The 20,021-nt window shown below is 42.3% G+C and overlaps 1 protein-coding gene and 1 long non-coding RNA gene across 10 annotated transcripts in view; one reads left to right on the top strand and one right to left on the bottom strand.

Moving 5' to 3' along the window:
- LOC122174663 (uncharacterized) overlaps positions 1–10,807 on the bottom strand; it is a 63,138-nt gene extending 52,331 nt beyond the window's left edge. Inside the window, exon 1 of the long non-coding RNA XR_006176768.2 lies at positions 10,485–10,807. This is a non-coding gene — a long non-coding RNA (uncharacterized LOC122174663). The remainder of the gene's footprint in view (positions 1–10,484) is intronic.
- Positions 1–20,021, top strand: part of LEF1 (lymphoid enhancer binding factor 1) — a 112,456-nt gene that overhangs the window by 53,900 nt on the left and 38,535 nt on the right. For 7 of the 9 annotated variants that reach the window (XR_010601283.1, XR_006176766.2, XR_006176767.2 and 4 more), the window contains exons 5-9: positions 3,710–3,842; positions 8,751–8,841; positions 11,770–11,853; positions 13,657–13,779; positions 14,955–15,117. Coding sequence is in view for 6 of the 9 variants with exons in the window: in XM_005287903.5 (XP_005287960.1) it covers positions 3,710–3,842; positions 8,751–8,841; positions 11,770–11,853; positions 13,657–13,779; positions 14,955–15,117 (594 nt within the window). In the remaining 3 variants the exon portion in view is untranslated. The remainder of the gene's footprint in view (positions 1–3,709; positions 3,843–8,750; positions 8,842–11,769; positions 11,854–13,656; positions 13,780–14,954; positions 15,118–20,021) is intronic. The other 2 variants (XM_024106836.3, XM_024106837.3) reach the window with 1 other exon arrangement.

Raw genomic sequence — 20,021 nt, 5'->3', positions numbered from 1 at the left:
AAGCAACCTGAACTGAAAAAAGTGTCTATATGGGGGATAATAGTGGCATAACTATATCAATTTATATTCATATGTTATTCTGAATCTTTCCCACCCATTTAGACCAGGCCTGATTGAATGCTTGGCGCATCCCATTATATTATCCGGGTCAGATGACTCTGGCCTCTTCAGTAGAGTGACTGTTTTGGATGACATGCATTGGTCTCTGCCCCTCGCTTCTGGCAGATTTTCAGCCCATGAGGGCCCATGCCCCGGAGAGCCCAGTCAAGGGCCTTAAGATGGAGGGAAATGAATGGGTAAAGCACAGTATCACTCTTTCACTAGTACCAGACTTACAAAAGGCTTTTAATGAACGCCGAGCCCAGGTTGAATCCCTTTCCCTGAATGAGTTTGTGGAATGTTGGCGTTCCTCAGTGATCACCAGAAGAACATTGATAAAATACATTTTAAAAAAAAACTTGAAACTGAACATGAAACTTTCCAAGCAAAGTTTGATTCAGTGCTCCAGCTTTGAAATGAAATCTAGAGATATGTAGAATAGGGTACATCTTTGCTACTTGCCAGTAAGTAATCTGAATCTAGGGGTCTCAAGCACAGCCACTACCAGAAATGCAACTTCTGGCAAGCAGTGACTTGAAGGGGTAGCTGTGCATGGATCAGCCAATTAAGATCACTTTTTGACCTGGTACTTCTAGGAATGTCAGACTTCTAAGATAGTGTCTATTGGCTTTAATTTTCTGTTCATTGATAGAGCTGGATTGAGAGACCTAGAGAGAATTCCTCTGTTCTTAGGATGGTAATGGCACATGCAATAGTAATAAAGTTCCCTTCCCCACAATCCCATCACCAATGTGTCTGGTTCCTCATATATAAGGTACAATCTCTAGGGATGAGTGGGTTGTTCAGTAGTCTGTCCATTCAGTCCTTGGGGCCTTTGCCATCCATGCCGGCTAATGGTTTTTTGGTGTAGACAGCTATCCAGTAGGAAGTGGACTGATGCCACCATTCCTCTTACAGAAGCTATCTTGAGAGGGGGCTAGGTAAACAACATGCTCTACCTGCTCCAAGCACTTAAAAGCAGCATGTGGCAGGCATGCTGGATAACCTGATGTCTATGGTGTGTGAAATAAGATGTTTAAATAAACAAGTCACCAGGACGCTGAAGACCTAGAGGATAGAAGGAAGGGCTAACTAAAAGCCTAAATGGATAATATCTAAAACTAATTCCTGAGTAACCCTGCTACCGTGGAACATGCAGACTAATTATACTCCACATGGTACAAAAGGTTAGTTACCAGACTTGAACAATCAGTACTGCCTAACTGATGTGTGACGTAAACACATCTACACACCTACAATACACTGACTATTGTAGCTAAAGTTACTGCTGATTGGAGAGTCAATGCACGAATCTTGCAGCTAAAGACTGAGACATGATTTGCAAATCATCTGAAATTTGGCACCTATTTTATTTAATTTATACAAAAAGGAGGGATGAACAGCAGTCTGAGCGATCACCTTTAGAACTGAACTCCTACATATTATTGAAAATTCATATTGCTTCTATTATTTGGTCATAAAAATGGACCTAATTCTTGTTGGCTTTAAAACACCTACTAGCGCTGCTTTCTCTCTCCATCTTGCAAAATATAAGACAAGGCCAAAGCTTAAATTAAAATCCTCAGGTTCTTATCTCCTTCCCACAGGAAAGCAAATCTGTGCTGAAAACCGTAAAATTAAGAGGAGAGCAAGGATAGCATAATTTAGCAAAATATCATGGCACTAGATTCTGAGCTATATGACTGGAGGGATAGGTCAGACATTAAGAAGATACTGCCTTCTAATGCAAGTTCCTTAAGGTGGTGCTCTGAAAACAAGGAAAGCAGAAAATACTGCACTGGTTCCCAGCCACACTCCTCCATGCACTTTTATTGGCCTTTTTTTAAATTTAGTTATCCACTTAATGTTTCTAGTTCTAGAAGTCTAAAGAAATCCTTGATTTATACTTTGACATATAGTCCTAAAATCTATTATGCCAGGGTTTGAGTATTGGGATTCAAATAAACTTAATTTCAATGGGCTCTTAATTTTTTTCTCTTAATTCCAAATATTTGGCAGTGTCCTTGCTGAGCTTTAAGAGCATTTTTGTCTGACCACTTTCTTCATTTTTAGTTGTTAACCTCTGTTTGTGGCATAATTATTTTTGCGGAGGGGCAGCAGACAGAATACTGGGGTAGAAATGATGAGTAATCTATCCGTTACATGCTGGGATTACTATAGCATAATCCTGCTATGAGAAGCGAGGAATGAGGATATATAGGAAAGTAGGTAATGTGCACATGGCCTGGTTGAGTCCCCCAAAATAAGTTGTTTTCTAGGGGGTTTTTTGGTAAGGAGTTGGGGATAATGTTTGAGCTGTGAGAAGAATTACTGCTGGTGGTGTTTCCTCAACTTCAGGGCTCTCCTGCGTGTATCAGGCAAACACTTTTTTGTTTTTAATGGCTGTCTAATTTGTAGAAAATATCAAATAAAAGTTTCAGAGTAACAGCCGTGTTAGTCTGTATCCGCAAAAAGAACAGGAGTACTTGTGGCACCTTAGAGACTAACAAATTTATTAGAGCATAAGCTTTCGTGGACTACAGCCCACTTCTTCGGATGCATCCGAAGAAGTGGGCTGTAGTCCACGAAAGCTTATGCTCTAATAAATTTTTTAGTCTCTAAGGTGCCACAAGTACTCCTGTTCTTCAAATAAAAGTGTGTGTTTTATTTATATCTGTATTTTTTTCAACACCCAGTTGGGAGCATATCATGACAATACTGGTCTTCTCAGGCATTTTTAGCACTTTTCAGTTCTTAGAAACTTAGTACACGTCAACCTAAGCAGCAGGGATCTGGTGCTATCCTTCTCCAGAAATTGAGCTGATATGTTTTGATCATAAGCAACCTAGTTTGTTAAAGGGACATTGTCGACTCGCTATACCCTAAATTACACTCTTGTGGTGGACTGTTCTGTTCCCTGTTATGAACTGAAATATTTATTTAAAATTTCATCACTCTTTTTTGGGGGATTGGGGTAGGGCAGAAGGAAGGAGACGATACCCCAGCAGTGTTGGAAATTTTCAACAGTATAGCACTGTATTAATGCACAAGAACCAGACAGTGACATCAAACAAAAATGACACTGATCAGACTGGTTTCACTGTTCCAGGCCGAACAAATGCAAACTGTAATTGGTGGTGTAGAGCTTTCCCATAACTTCATTTCTGCTGTGTAGTTGGTCCTATTCTGGTACTATGTGGACTGCTTGGCCTCTGCTTGCCCTCCTACTAGTCAGCTCCTCCTCTTGCGTCTTCCCATAACCCCACTCCACTAGGCCTCCCAAGAGCAGCTGCAGCTGTCTCTCTACCTAACCAGAGCAACTTTCTGGCTGTTGCTTCAGCACCCTCTCTATCTGGTCCGCCCCAACAGTCTTCAGGCTGCCACTACAAGCTTGACTGTCATGCCTCATCCCCCTCAAAAGCACTCTGTCCTAGCAGGTAAGAGTCCATGTTTTGTATGTTCAGGAGCAAGGAGGTTAAATATGGTTAGTAATACAAATAAGAGTCTTTTTAAAACAAGTTACCATGAGTGTCCGCTGCCTCCTCCCCCCAAAAAACTATTAGAGAATTGAGAATTATTACTAATGCTTCTTGTTTTTACTCTCTTGCAGTCAAATAAGGTGCCAGTGGTGCAGCCTTCACATGCGGTTCACCCTCTCACCCCACTTATCACTTACAGCGACGAGCACTTTTCTCCAGGGTCACACCCTTCACACATCCCCTCAGATGTCAACTCAAAACAAGGTGAGGCTACTTCTAACAACTAAAGGAAAGCACAAGAAACACTGTGAATGCTAGTTTTGGAGCTCTAGTACCCTGAAGCCCGCCAACATCACCACCATATCAAAGGATCTATTCTAAATCCTGGTTTCAAGGGTCTCCTAATTTAGCAAATTATCTTCCTCTGAAACTTGACATGTAATGTGTTGGTATGGGACAACTATTCTTGCCTAATATAAATATTTTAACTGGCTCTTTAAAGTCGGAGGACAATGCACATTTTTATCACTTTGCCTTATTTTGCTCATCAAAATATTTCAAAATGATTAAACAAAATTAGTCCTTGGCGCCCCCTGTTGTGCCCAAGTATTGCAGCACACAGACATAATATGAAATCTCAATGATTTGATACACAGGAAGGTGAGTTGAATTATATATCTAAAACCTTAAGTTCCTTGTTTTGTCAAACTTGTATTTCATGTCCTTATTTCCTTCCCATATTTCATCATATTCCAAAATGTAGTGCCATGCAAGAGGAAGTTTTCTTAGTGCCCTTTCTCTCCTTATTGCCACTTATCTTAATTGAGTAGTGGTCTGTAAAATACATGTGTAGTTTTCAGAACACACAATTTGAGGCAGTGTAAGTATAACAGAATCTTGGGCATGTAGTTGAACTGTGTAAGATTTCTAATCTTGCAAAAAGACTGATTTTTTTTTTTTTTTTAGATGTATGCATCTTTAGATGTCAACTATTTCTTTGTGCACTTACAACTATTTGGTTTAGAATGTTTTAAGTTTATCTCCTGGATGTAGCGGCCATTGAACAGATTTACAGTTTGCTGGGCAGCTTTGTCCTGCAACACACAAACACAATGTCACTGAATGCAATTTGTGGGGCTTCACTGAAAGACTTGAGAAGATCTACACATCTTGTTTGAAACTAGGGGTGGTGGTGGTTTTCACCTAAAACCATATGGGTCTTGATTAATTTAGTCCCATGGTTCAGTTGCACCTAAAACGTGGTGTGGGAGTGCACTAACCTGGATTGAGACAGGTCACCAGAAGTGAAGATGCACAGAACGCGATGGAGACGAGTGGATTTGAGAGCAAGGAAACAAGCTCCCAATGAGATCCCCCAAGAGAGGAAATGAGAAGGAGGGGAGTGTGGTGTGGTGAGAGCAGGGGATTGGCAAGGACAAGGAAGGAGCAAGTGAGGTGGGTAGATGCTAGACACAAGAGGCACAGTGATGAACAAGGTGAAGCTAGGGAGAGTGGAGGAGTGATCCAGGGCAGAAGATAGTGGCACAGCATTTGGAGATAAGGAAAAGAAGAACAGAGGGTTCAGGGGCCAGGGTAGCCCAGCAGATGGAGCAACAGAGGCACGGATATAACGGATGCTATGATTATTGAAACAGGTAGTTAGGAGGCTGTAGAAAAGTCTCTTGCTTCCCTTGGATGTTAGGGCAGCCAGTACCACCCGGAGAAGAGAAAGCAGAGCTCCTGGCCCTCCGTAGAGGGCCTGCTCAGAGACTGCTCCCTTGGGTCTCTGATGGTCATGGTCTCTACTGGGGAAACAAAGGCAGCAAACTTGGCCTTGTGGTGGCAGCTGGCTCAGGTTGCGTAGGGGATTAGCTATGTGCATAATCCATAGGTTGCCTCCCTTGGTTTCAATACTCTTGTATACGCCTGGAGGACTGCCAAGCTGCACAGCTAGAATGTGAAGGTCCATTGAGTTCTGGACTGGGGTCCTGGTGCAAGCCCATCTCTAGACAAATCATTGAGTACTGTCAGTATTGTCCATTTGAGGGAGGTTTTCTAAACTCCTCCCATGTATCCTTTGTGTGCTCATTGTCCTTCCTATGCCAACAATATCAATGGACTGTATCCAAGAACCAGTCACACTCCTGTGTGACTTCTGTTTCACTCTTAAAAGGCTAGCTTGTGAGATAGTCTGAACTTAAGCATTGGGGCAAGCAAGTATAGACCAGGGTACTACTCCAGCTCCTGCAACATGGACAATAGTACTGACTCTGCTGGCCTTGTGAGTCTTGCTCTCCGGGCATGAATGCAGAAGCTAAATATGTATATGAATTAATTCCCAGGGACTTTCAACAAATTATTCAGTCCCATTGCTGTGATGTGCCCCCATTATGATACTGAAGTTTTATCCCTTATGTCAGAGTTGTCAGCCTGTGGTGGCTCATCGGATGCACAGCACGGGAACTCAGAAGCTGTTGAGACTTCAGCCAGGATTTGCTTTTCATTTGCCTTTCTGTACTACAGTTATTTTCCTCTTGTGCCCACCATAGGCCCTAGCTTAAAGTCCTCCCGTACTTACTTTGGTTCCTTCTGTTGTTGTTCTTCCTTTCTCCCTCCTTGCCAGATCTTTCTTGCCCTTAACACAAGGCATAGATCCTATTCTCACTGAACTGGGGGATCTTACAGTGCTCATGCCTCTGAGCAGATGAAAGGTTGCTGGAGGTGGGAATGAACGAGAAGGCTGGGGGCCTCTAAGGTGACCGAATATTCCACGGTTTTAGTCAAACTAGGTCTCCCAATTTAAATACTATCTGTGCAGCAGAACCTAGTAAACTGTAAAATGATCAGATGTCCCCAGTAAACTTCAAGAAAGTTTGCTGTCATATGCTTCCATTGGTGTTTGTGTCCTACCTCCTGGTTACTCTTTGATCTGAGGACTCGATAAAATGAATTGCTTCAGATCCTAGTTTCTCGGTGTCTTCTTCTCAGGGCTCTGCTAGACCTTGGCATCTGGCTGTGGGACTTGCTGTCTCTCTGGCAATGGTGGTATGTTACTCAGCAAACCGTTAGCTCTTGCTGCACTCCTCTTTCAAGGTGCCTTGTATTATGAGGTCTGGGAACATGTGGTACAGAATTGGCAAGAGTTATGCCAGCTTTGAACTGGTTTCGCCATACCCAAATCATTCTTAACTAAAGGCAGAGATGTCAATAGTTGCCATTGAGCTTTGTTACGTTACTGCATGACAGCCATTTCTCTAGGATTTATTCTCGGTTTTCATGCATGTGCAGCCTGACTTTAAGGTGAATCATCTGGGAGTTGAGGGTTAGTAAATAGTTACAAGACTCTTCTCTTTGTGCATGTGACTAAACACACAGCAAAGGCATTGTCCAAGGAGAGCAGTCCTTCCTTTTGCTGTCCCATCATACGACAACAAGGGGTCCCTCAAAATGTCAGTAAATGTCACACAAATAATCAAAAGTACCACTTTCACATGGTATGTAGTCAGCCCATACCACAAGTGATCAACATGTTTCATACTGAAGTTGGAGTCCTTATAGGGCTGAATAGCTTGGACCAGGAGTAACTCGTGTATGTTAGTTCAATAAGGGCAATCCAATCATATGTTGCCAGGCTTGGGAAGGAATAGCACCAGGCCCTTATGTAAAATTGAACAACTGGTTGCACACAATATAGTGGTCTCTTATTCCTTGGGAGTATTGGGGATTGGCTATTGCCAGAGGCGAGACACTGGGCTTGTTTTCACTCAATATGGCAATTCTTGTTATAGAATCTGTAAAAGGGAGATGGAGTACTTGAGAATAAGCCAAATGAAGGTTCTCTTCTGTCAGCCATCACTCCCCCCCCAGCCTGTAACCATGAATTTACCATAGATAAATTTTCAGTTTCTGGTCTTTAAATTGTTCATTTCAGCTCCTACTGAAACGTCAAAACTGATAGAGTAGCAGCAACACCATTAAGGTGACATTTTTGCCATCCTCCCCCACTACAATTTTAAGATTTCTAACACACCCTTTTAAATCCCTTAATCTTAAATGCAGATTTTAAAAATCAGTTTATGGTCAAAATATATCCACATTAAGAGTCTCAAAGTAAAGATCACAAACGTTCCATCTTTCACCTTTAGAGTGTCACTATATAAATATTTAATATACATTTTCAAGTAGTTGATTTAACATGTGAAGTGAAATTTGCAATTCTTGCAGTTCCAAACCCCTCCCCCTCCTGAAACATATTTTAAATAAACCAATGTCTCTGTGGCCTCTAGCCATAATTCTTTCTCTCCTTGGAGCATAAGTTTTAGGTAAAACATGAAAACCACAGACCCAGTTGGGACTAGGATTAGTTTTAATCTTGAGGTGATTTTTACAGTTGTAGGACTTTGTATTCTGGGGAATGTGAACTGATGGATCGCTTCTCATGGGACCCTTATTTTTTTTTCCATGAAACACTACCAGTGCAACACAGATTGACCTTGGAGCCCATAGGAGTCAACTTGACGAAGAGCTTAGTTGGAGCTGGAGTGACAATCAGAAGCCAAATGAATCATATCAAGTGTGACCATTACAGGCCTGAAAATGATTCTTAATTAACTACTGATCCTCTGTGGTAGCAAGTTTCCAAAATCTGTAAATTCATAAGGGAACCAGTGAAAAACGTACAAGTAACAATTTACCTAATCTGTTAGCTCTGGTGTGCTGCCTGTTTGAAAACGCTTTATTTTTCTTGTTTCATTTGGCTCTTCAGAACACTTGCCCAGGACTCTGTCAGTAGGTTCAGTGCAACACTTCAGAGATGTATTGCCACAGACTCTCCATACGATTTTTAGATTTCATGGCGGCTGCATTTATGGTCAGGGTTTTGTTTTTTTGTCTTCTCCTTCCACTTTACTTTGCCTAAAAGGGTTTTTTTTCCCGTTCTCCCCCCCCCCTTTTTTTAATCCTGAACTTAGTAGAGGATGCAAGCTCTACTTATTATTCTAATGGCTGGAATTAATGGTGTTTTTCTTGTAATACTAACCAAAAATAAAGCTAGACTTCCTTGTGTAGAACAACAATTTTTACTGTGATGTTAACCATGTTATTTTTGTATTCTAGTATTAATCACCACATTTTCATTCAAATATCAAACTTATTCTCCATGCTCTCTGACAGGCATGTCCAGACATCCTCCAGCTCCTGATATCCCTACCTTCTATCCCTTGTCTCCTGGTGGTGTAGGACAGATAACGCCACCTCTTGGCTGGTAAGATTCTCTTGCTGCTGTTTAGACATATGTTCACGCACATCCTCTCTAGGATTATTGAATGAATTGCAGAATTTATGAGCTAAGAAAAACATCACTACAGTGAGAGGAATGACTATTTTATTTTAGTTCGAAAGATCAACGTTTTTGATCTTTGAAATAAATTGGATCTGTTTTTTAACATGTACGGAAATTGAAATACATAGATTTCACTTTGAAGTGAGAATAGTTTTTATGGCTCACACTTCTGGGTCTTGACATTTGGTAGGATTGCAGAAAAACAGGTCTCAAGAAACTAAAGATCAATTTTTTTAACAAACAACATTGCAATTACTTATAACAAACTTTTAAGTATGGAATTGTTTTTTTACTGGCACCAAAATAGAGAACAAAATTTATATTATATTCCTTACAGAATAGGTAAGATTTGAGGACGGTACTCAGTTACTGGAGAGTTCATATATTTTTGTTAATTTTTAACACTAGCAGTAGAAGGATCCTCGTGCTCAGAGTAGGATTCCTTCAGGAGCTAGTATTTACGTATAGCGTCTCCCATCACAGAATGATCAATAATGCTTCAACTGTCTGAGAATCTCCAAGCATTTTAGAATGGATAACAAGTGTGTGTGTGTGTGTGTGTGTGTGTGTGTAGCTATAGGAGGACAAACTGAATTCAGAGGGGTTAAGTGAATTAGAATCCCATACCTTGTTACTCAATTCTGTGCCCTACCTAATGGTAAGTATTATCATTCCAATTTTAGATTGAGGGGAAACCAACATACATTTCAGACCAGATCATGCAAGGTGCTGAACAGCCTCTCAACTTAAGGGGCCTGGCTTGTTTATCTTAACCAAATGAAGGCTGAGGAGAAATGATTGCTCTAAATTCATCAGAGGGATAAACAGCAGGGGGAGAGAGAGGAGTCTTTAAATTAAGGTCCAAAGTTGGAACAAGATGGATCAAATGGATATAAATTGGCCATCAAGAAGTTTAGACTAGACTAGAAATTTAGGTTTCTGATGGTCAGAGGAGTGAAGTTCTGGAACAGCCTTCCAAGGGGGGGCAAAAATACATAACGTGTGTTAAGACTGAGCTTGATAAGTTTTATGGAGGGGATGGTATGATGATTGCTTACAGTGGCAAATATCTCCAATGGCCAGAAATAGGACACTAGATGGAGAGGGCTCTGAGTTACTACGGAGAATTCTTTCCCAGGTGTTTGGCTGGTGGGTCTCACCCACATGCTCAAGGTCTAATTGACCGCCATATTTGGAGTTGGGAAAGAATTTCCCTCCAGATCAGATTGGCAGAGATTCAGGGAGTCTTTCACCCTCCTCTGCAGCATGGGGCAAAAGTCACTGGCTGGTTTGAACTAGAGTAGAGTAAATGGCAGATTCTCTGAAACTTGCAGTCTTTAAATCAAGATTTAAGTAACTCAGCCAGAGGTTATGGGTCTCTTGCAGGAGTGGCTGGGCAAGGTTCTGTGGCCTGCAGTGTGGAAGAGGTCAGGTCAGACTAGATGATCATGCTGGTCCCTTCTGGACATAGAGTCTGAGCTCTGGGTGCTCTGTGCATTGTGGTATCAGGACACAAATCACTTGCTGAAAACCATAATAGTAAGTTTATAGCAAAGACAGCGCACCTGATTTCCAGGTTACTGTTCACTGGTCTCGAGACTGAGCTGCCGCCTCACCACTACCAGATCATTTCTGTGGTCCTTTTCCAGCTTTGGTTAAGTGCCAACATTTCTTCTGAATAGTTTCTTGATGCAAAGATTGGGAGGGTGTGGAAGGAAACTGGAAGGAAAAGGAAGAAAAGGAGAGACTAATTGTAAAATTTGGAAATCCACTCAGCGGTGCTCACTCATACTTGAACATATTCCACAATCCGTTATGCTCTGCCTCTTTCCAGCTCAATTCTGTGCTGCAGCATTACTGAGATTTCTACTACTTTTTTCTGGTTTTGAGCACTGTTCTCCCCCTCCCCTCCCCCCGCCCCACACACGCATACTCACTTAGTGTGAAAACTCTCAGCCTGAGCATTATAAATGCCAGCAGCTTTGGAAGTCCCAGTTTTAACTCTAAATCTATCAATAAGTGTTTGAATAGAATTGATGGAGCTTAGTCTTTCAAAACTGGATCAATTATTCTGTCTGAACTTTGTTACTTAAGTGCATTAATCCTTGTTCAAGAGTTGCATCAACGCCAACTGGAAATAAAGACGATGTGAACTAAGCAGAAAAAGTTCAAAGTGTTTGAAGCATTAATTGGTGATAGAATTCCATATATAGAGACAATATCTTTTAAGAAATTCTAAAGAATGGTGGGGTTTCAAATGAGCTGGCTTTAGTCACTTAGTTGAAAAAAGAAAAGGAAAAAAGCCTTAAACCCAAGTGACTAAAATGTACTTTTCATTTTATTTATATTTATTAATAAAATATAACTTTTCTTTAGCTTCTTAAAAGTGCTGACAACTTGTGACATGCTGTATGAGATGTAAAATGAAGACAGGCCTGGGATTTCAAAGATTTCCCCTCCCTCCCCCCTCAAAAGAAAACTCTCCAAATAGTTCTCTGGGAGTCACTGTTTATACACTAACAGTGGACCAGATTCTCGTACTCATACACTGATTGCAATGGGACTACTGTTCCACAGGAGTTGAGGGTATTGGAATATGGCCCAATGACTTAAAAGTAGGTAATTTTTTTTTTTTGTGTGTTTAACAAAACCTAGATTACGAATATCTTTTCAGTGGGTGAGAGAGAAATCTTATTCAGTGCAAGCATGTAGACACCCATGAGCTACAGAATACATGGCACATAACTGTTTATGCTACCACGTTGAGTTCCCATCAAGTGCTTGTGACTCTAGGGTATCTTTTAATACAATATTATATTATTGATGGGTTCCTTTCTTCTGTGACCTCAGGCAAGGTCAGCCTGTATATCCCATCTCGAGTGGATTCAGGCAGCCCTACCCATCCTCACTCTCAGTCGACCCTTCCATGTCCAGGTAGGTGTAGGAGGTGAATGACTGACTGGGGAGTAACTGCTGGCATTAAAGGGCAAGTTGCTCTTCTGCTTGCATCTTGGTCTGCCTTTGCTTGCTTTTCAGTCAGCGAAAAATGTATGTATAATTTTTATTTAAAATGTTTGTGTATGTACAGTTTGCCTGTATCCCACACTAGTCTCATTCAGCATTTCCCTGGCAGTCAGTGAAGTATTGAAATTAGAAACACTTATGAATTGTGTTAACCGATAATCAAACCATTTCATATCAAATGGGCATTGTTCGTTAGACACAACGTATTAGGAAATACCCCAGTTTTTATTCTTCAAATATGAAGCCAGGCAAAACTTCTCATTCTAGTTTGAATTATGTAATTACACTCTTAAATAGTTCAAATTGGGTACTGTGCCATGTGGAAATATGCAGAACTACTCCCAAGTTGGAATTTCTTAGCCCAAAGCTATTCGAAGGAAAGGGATGCCAACAAGCTGTAAATACACACAGTATGTCTGTACTGGTGTGTGAATCAGGCACTATGTTTACATATTAGTGCAAGCAAGCAATGCTAACTGAGACTTGGCCATGCCAAACTCCAAATCTTCTCTGTGTAATGCTTTTGCACTCTGGAAAGATGGCTTACACATCCTGTGCTTGGTGTACACAAGGTTGCAATGTCCCATCTCTGCATTTTGTTTTGCTTTCACACTGGGCTTTGGATTGTCCACTTAAGTGGTGGGCTCCTCACAACTTTTTATATGGGCTTCTGTGTTTAATTACTCTTCCTCTACTCATTTTCAGGTGAACTACAGGCATGTTTCAGTCAGGGTATCCAAGAGGAAAATAGCTGCTCTCCCCACAACAAACTTTACCCCTTCCCAACCTCATTCTGTTGGGTTACTGGGTTCTCTTGTGCAAATCACTGTCGCATAAGCTTTAACGCTAACAAATGCAGTAAACTGTTCTCTTTTGGGGCTTGATCCTGCAAGTACTGATCACTTGGGACTGCAATCCAGCAAGCTACTGAAGCATGTGCTTGCTTTTACAGCAGTGAGACTATTTCGCATGCTCAAAGATAAGCATGTGCTTCAGTGCATTGCTTGCTTGGAGCCAGAATGCTCAGCACTTTCAGGATCGCACCCCTGATTATGAGGATGATTTTTTTTTTTCTTCGATCTTAACACAATGAAAGGGAAAGTCATCTAGTTCTGGAAGAACCAGTTGGTTTTCCCTTCTGGAATACCTGATTTGCCTTTAGAGTTAAAAGATTTAGCCCAGAATGTCGGGGAAGTAGGGGTATAGGTGAAATGATCTTGGACCCTTACATGTTTACTTTAAAATATTTTGAAAAGCAAAAGGTTCTAAACTAAATACCAACATACCTATGGGGTTTTTTGAAAGGACTGTTCTCTTCCTTTTTGCATTTTTTTTCTTTTTCTGCATGGCAGTTCCCTCCTTTGTTGGCTGGTGATGGATATTTTCAGTATTTATATGCTGCTGTGGAAATGCCCCTTTTGGTTATAGGGAAAGTGTATTTTTATTGATATCTAGTGCAACAGTAGGTATGTTCCACTTCCTTGTGCACATTGCCATCTCTTTATCTGAGAGGTAATAAAATAACTTCTTCCGACCAAAATGTTGGCCTATTTTGAATAAGCTTAGATACAATGCATGAATCTTCGCTAACTAATTTTTACATATTCTTTGTTGCAAGCTCTGTAGTGTTCTACTGCTAATGTACAAGTTTTGGATATGCAGTCTGTTCTTCCTATTGTTATAGACTCTCTACTTGGTTGGTTTGTTTTTTAGGTTTTCACATCATATGATCCCTGGTCCTCCAGGCCCTCATGCAACTGGAATCCCTCACCCAGCTATTGTAACACCTCAAGTCAAACAAGAACATCCACACACTGACAGCGACTTAATGCATGTGTGAGTCTGCCTTTCTGTGCTAGCCCTTAAATCCTGAAGTGTTTTGCAAATTAATAGTTAAAAGGAGGGCTGAGAAGTAAAAAACAAAGCAAGTGTCCTTCATGGTCACTCTGAATTATGATTCTGTAAAGTTTGCTATAACTAAAGGTGGGAGTGGATGGCTCATGGGAGGAGTATTGATATGAAGCCTTTATTTCTAGGTCACTCCCTTGAATATTATCTAAGGTGGTAGCTGCCGAAAGCTGTATTGCCATTTGATGGCTTATCTGAAGCTAGGCTTGTGAGCTGATACTCAGTCAGTTTCTAGTGCAAAGGTGTTGACTGCAAAAACCCGACCCATCTAACCCCCCCTGCTCCCTGTCCCTGCCTGCCTCGACCCCTCTCCAGACCCCTGCCCCCCTGACAGCCCCCCAGAACCGCCAACCCATCCAACCCCCCGTCCCTGTCCCCTGACCAGGGCCGGCTTTAGCAAGAGCCCAGGAATCGGGCTGTGCTCCGGCCAGGGTCACGGGGCTTGGGGCTGGGCCGGGCCAGCGCGCTCGGCCGGAACTGGGGCTGCCGCCCTGGGGCCCGAGCCACCGGGGCCAGGGGTGCTCTGCCGGCGCCGCTCGGCTGGAGCCGGGGCCAGTGCCCCTGGGCCGCAGCCACTTGGCTGGGGCCGGAGGGAGCCGCTCGGCCAGGGCTGGACTGGGCCGCGCCGTGCCGTGCCGCGCCTCCCTGGAGCCCTCCTCCTCGCGTGTCGTCCCCCCCGCCCCCACCGCCCCAGCTTACCACCTGCTGCCTGCCTGCCCCTGCTTGTTTTCAGACTTCCCGCGAACGTGTGATTCGCAGGAAGCAGGGGGGGGGAGGAGCAGGAGGGCAGAGCGTTCAGGAGAGGGGAGGAGGGGGAAGTGAGCAGGGGGAGGGGTGGACAGCTGTGGGGCCGGGTGGCATGCTAAAGCTGCAGGGGATGGAGGGAGCCGGGAAAGGGCTTTGGCTGCCGAGCGGCGCTTGGCTGCCACTTTTCGGTCTATAAATAGCCGACCAGGGGGGGAAATCCCGGACATTTTTAGATTTTTAGAAATCTCCCCCGAACGGCTATTTAAAGAACAAAAAGCCGGACATGTCCGGGGAAATCCGGACGTATAGTAGTCCTAGTAAATAGATGTGATGTCTTTTCCCCCACCACATTTTAGGAAGCCTCAGCATGAACAGAGAAAAGAGCAAGAGCCGAAAAGACCTCACATTAAAAAACCTCTGAATGCTTTTATGTTATACATGAAAGAAATGAGAGCAAACGTCGTAGCAGAGTGTACTCTGAAAGAGAGCGCAGCTATCAACCAGATTCTTGGCAGAAGGGTATGTACAAGAATATGTATTTACTAGTAATTGCTGTATATAGCCTTTTTAGAGGGTTTTAAGGCAAACTTCCTGGCTTGATGTGTTGACTAGAATACACGTATTAACAGTTAGTAGAAGCAAGGATATGCAACTAAAAATAAAAACCTGTTATCTTGGTTTCATGCAGGGGAGTTAGCCATATCATCAGACTGACCCCTCTCTTTTTGACTGCAGCACTGGACATAAAAGTTGTGATTGTGTCTAATGTGTATATTACCATGGACTGTCTTAATATTTTACTAACTCCATCTTGGGAGTAAAAAGGAGGTGGAAAGAGACTTTTATTAGATTCAGTTGATCTAAAAATAAAATGCAGGTTCTAAGTAGGACCACAATCCATCCCTCGGACTTGTCTACACTTAAAATGCAGCAGCAGCATAGCTGTAGCTTCAGTGTAGACACTACCTATGCTGAGAGGAGGGATGCTCTCATTGTTGTAGATAATCCTCAAGAGGTGGTAGTTCGGTCGACAGGAGGATTCTTTGCCGTCTACACTGGAGGTTAGGTTGGTTTAACTGCATTATTTGTGATGTGAATTTTTCACATCACTCTGTCATGTAGTTATACCAACCTATCTTCCTACTGTAGACCAGACCTTAGAATTATCCATGCCCAGCATGAGTAAATTAGCCAAGGAGATGTAGTGCAGCTGTGTTGCCTTGGTACACTGCATTTTTACTTACTTTAGAAATTATCAGATCAGAATACGTGCCAAGTAACATGATTAAAAAGCCCCCCTCTCTCTCCTTTTTCTATGCAAGTTCTGAGACTGCCAATAAGATCAATTTTTCTCTCTCTTCTGGGACTTCTTTAGTTTGAGCTGTGCTTGCCAGCTACCTAAAGCCCTTGGCTTTTAAAACAGAGTTTGGTGTCAACATGATTACGGTTCTGTTTGTAAAGAATATTGTAAAGCTTGCTTCCTGGCTCCATCAAAACATGCTTTTATTTGATTATGATTATTCTTGTATATAAAAAATAATATACTCACCTCCTCTCCACTAATCATTCCAGCCTTGATGCTCCATTTTGTTTATCTCACAAGTCTCAGAATCTTTTAATCCAGGCTATCTCACTAATTTCATTAATGTACCTCAAGACCTACTTTTAAGGTGTGTCGACAACTTTATGTGGCTCTTACTTTCTAACTAACCCACCACCACCCCATCTCCCTCAATTAAACAAAACAAACACAAAACGTGTGTGTGTGTGTGTGTGTGTGTGTGTGTGTGTGTGTGCGCGCGCGCGCCTTTTGAGTGTTTGTAACCTTAGGCCTGGTCTACACTCCAGTTAGGTTGACCCAGCTACATTGTTCAGGGGTCTGAAAAATCCACATCCCGAGTAACACAATAAAGCCGACTAACCCCTGATGTAGACAGTGCTAGGCCAATGGAAAAATTCTTCTGCTGTGCTGATGGGAGAACCCTTCTGTTGGTGTAAATAGTGTCTATGCTGAAGTGCTGCAGCTGCACCACTCTAGTGTGTCAAGTGAAGATGAGCCCTTATTTGCTCTCTCTCCTTCATCCCCTTTCATTGCCTCTTGTCATTTTGACACTTTGCCTCAAAGAACTTGTATTCTGACACCCTTGCAGGCTTTTGGGCATTCTGATGCTATTGTGAAATGGTGACCTCTTTGACAAATTCCTAGCTGTAAGTGGGAAGAGTTCCTATTCTCTGAGCCTCTCTGGAGTCTAGGTTTTAAGTTGGCAGCACTCTGGGATCAGTGAGAACTGTTGCCTGTAGTGGATGCAACAGTTAAATATCAGAAGACATCGATATCTAATAAAAAAAACTATGAAAATTGCAGAATCTGACAAAATGCAGCTTTATGGGTCTTTCATGTCTATTCTATAATGGAATTAGAACTTATCTATAGATTATGATGGCTCCTAATACCTATCTTAAAACAAACAAAAAAAACAATGCCCTATTACATTATCTGATGCTTTGTTTTATGCCCATAAAAGCCAGGAAATGCAGCCTTAAGGCTGCAAATCTAGGCTATCATTCTAGCCTTACTAGCATAGTTATACCTGCCCTCTCAACACCCCCATCACAGTTGATGACTTTGTGAATTAAGGTCTCTGTGCCAGCTCCAATGTGCATTCTGAACACTGAACTCTCTTGCTTTCCTGAGTTGTTTTTTTAGACCCTGAATTTAAATCCTTGTATATAGTAGTATTAAATGAAACCTTAATTTGAACATGTGTAGCACACTTTCAAGAGATGTGATATGGGAGAACATGTCCTTTATCCAAAGGGGCCTCTGCACTTGTACAAGTAAATATTCTGCAAGATTTTGAAGTCCAGGCCTTGTTGGATAGTCCAGGAGTCTGAACAATTAAGTCAATGAGAAATGAAACTCCTGCTGCTCTGTCACATCAGAAACAGTTACATGACCTTTAGGAACCCGTGACACCAGAAAATAAAATGGAATTCCTCGTGCCACTGCACTTTCACCTCCTCATGTTACATGTAAACTTCCTACTAAGTTTTGAATGGAAAGATGAGTTTCCTTTATTAGAAAGATGTTTTTATTTTCATGGTCATAAGGCAGCTATATTCAATGCATCATTTTGCTATAAACCACATAATCTTCCCCAAAATGTGTTTATCTTATCTTAAACACTATTCTAAGCATTTTCACTTTCCGTGCATTGGAGCAGAAATGCCTAAACTGGCAGCTAGTTGAGGTACTCTGACCTTTCTAGTCTAGCCTCTCTTTCTATTGAAAGCTGGCTGCCTTAGTTGTGTCTACCTGCTGCCTGAATGGCGTTCTTTGTGTGGAATTTGTTCCCTAGCTGATACTTCCTTTTACTGGGTGTCCCAGATTGACTGACTGCTCAGATGTAAAAGACTAACATTATTTATTCTGGAATAGTCCGTGCTCTTTGGAGAGCATTGAGATACCATGCATTTAGCTTGATAGAAAGCCATCAATAGGCTAGATTGTTATGCTTTCAACAACATATTGGAACTTGCCAAGTTAAAACCAAACCTTTACTGTGCATCTTTGACATAAGTGTCAAAAAGAAAGACATTAAAAGGATACTTTTGACCTGAAAACCTAGTCATTTGTTAAAAGTAGTTAGAAGCAGGAGTGCCCACCTGAAACTGAGTCTCCCTGCTAGTTTGTCACGTCATTATTTTTAAAAACAACTCTTCCATGTTGTGTGAAGAATCCAAACAAACAAGGGAAATGGCTCTTTTGGGGAAAACCATGAACTTGACTTTGCACAAGTTTAAAAAGTTATCTAAACTCTTTAGTTCTGAAGTAGAAAAGGGTCGAACATTGACCCCTGTTATCTGGCAGTGCCCCGCAAACGATGCAGGTTAGATTTTAAAAGTGGGAATAACAAAGCATCTCTTTTTTTGGCCTTTAGAAATTCACTAATGAAGCTAGGAAAATGGAAAGGAGAAATGTCCTTGTTCCAGTATTTTTAGAAACTTTTCTCTGCACCCAGGAGCCAGCAAAAGACTGGTTTAGTGTTTGCAGGGGGACAGGTCACAGGCAGAGCTGCAGATGCCACTGCAATGCGGAACTGATGGTTATTAGGATGCGCTTGGGCTATCTGGTTGCCTTACTGGTGCAAACTTGCAAAAGTTAATTTTCTATATTTTCATAATGCCTAGGAGTCCCAGTCATGGAACAGGATCCCACTGTGCTAGGCACTGTACAAATACCAAACAAAAAGTCCCTTCCCCAAATAGCTTCTGGTGTTCTTTCTGTAATTTCATTTACCAGCCTTCCCGTTGGAGTCGAGCCTATAGAAATATGGATATATTTGTTTTTAAACCTAAGACAGGAGGCTCTCTTGTATTTGAGCCTGACTTAGGCTGTCTCTCCACTGTGGAGAGAGTACTGGCATAGCTATGCCGGCCTTTCCCTGTACTGTAGACATATGTCCTGTGTGCTGATAGGAGGGTTTTTTCCATACATTTAGGAACATCACCCACATTCTCCCATTGACACAGCTGCGCCTGCATTTAGGTTGGCAGGGCCAGCTCCAGGTACCAGCTCAGCAAGCAGGTGCTTGGGGTGGCCAAGGGGAAGAGGCGGCACGTCTGGCTCTTCGGCAGCAATTCAGCGGCGGGTCCCTCGGTCCCTCTCGGAGGGAAGGACCTGCCGCCGAAGTGCCACCGAAGAAGAAAGTGGCGCAGTGGAGCTGCCACCAAAGTGCCGCCTATCGCGGCTTTTCTTTCTTTTTTTTTTTTTTGCCCCCCCTGCTGCTTGGGGCAGCAAAAACCCTGGAGCCGGCCCTGTCTGTTGGCATAGCTGTGTCTGTCAGGAGTGTGGCTTTTTCCCCCCACCCTGACCAATGTAGCTATGGCAACCTAATGGCTGAGTGTAGACCAAGCCTTAGGCCTAGTCTTAACTTAAAAAAAGACCAGTCTAGGTACGTTGCTTGGGGCTGTGAAAAAATTTACCCCAAGTGCTGGGGTTAGGTTGACCTAATCCCTGGAGTAGATGCAGCAAGGTTGATGGAAAAATTCTTCCATTGACCTAGCTACTTCCTTTTGAGAGACAGATTAACTACACTGATGGAAAAACTCCTTCCGTCGATTGTAGGAAGCATCTACACTATCGTGCTATGGGTGCACAGTTTCACTGCTGTAGTGGAGACATACCTTTAATATTTGCACTCAGATATGTGAAATGGAGAAGGTTGTGTAAAGGCAAATTTGTTTTATTACCAGTACTGTGGGCTTCTCGTGTGACGGTGGGCAATCATGGCTCCCTGAATAGATTATATGGAGAATCCTGTAGTTGGCATAAACAAATTTTCTCTCGCTCCAGGCAGCTGGCATTTATAATGCTGACAAATGTTCAAATGGTTGGGTAGGAAATGCAAGACCTCATGATC

This window comes from Chrysemys picta, chromosome 5 (genome assembly GCF_011386835.1).
Source record: "Chrysemys picta bellii isolate R12L10 chromosome 5, ASM1138683v2, whole genome shotgun sequence".
NCBI lineage: Eukaryota > Metazoa > Chordata > Testudines > Emydidae > Chrysemys > Chrysemys picta.
The sequence above is the reverse complement of the archived record's forward strand: the minus strand, read 5'-3'. Positions and strand labels throughout refer to the sequence as shown.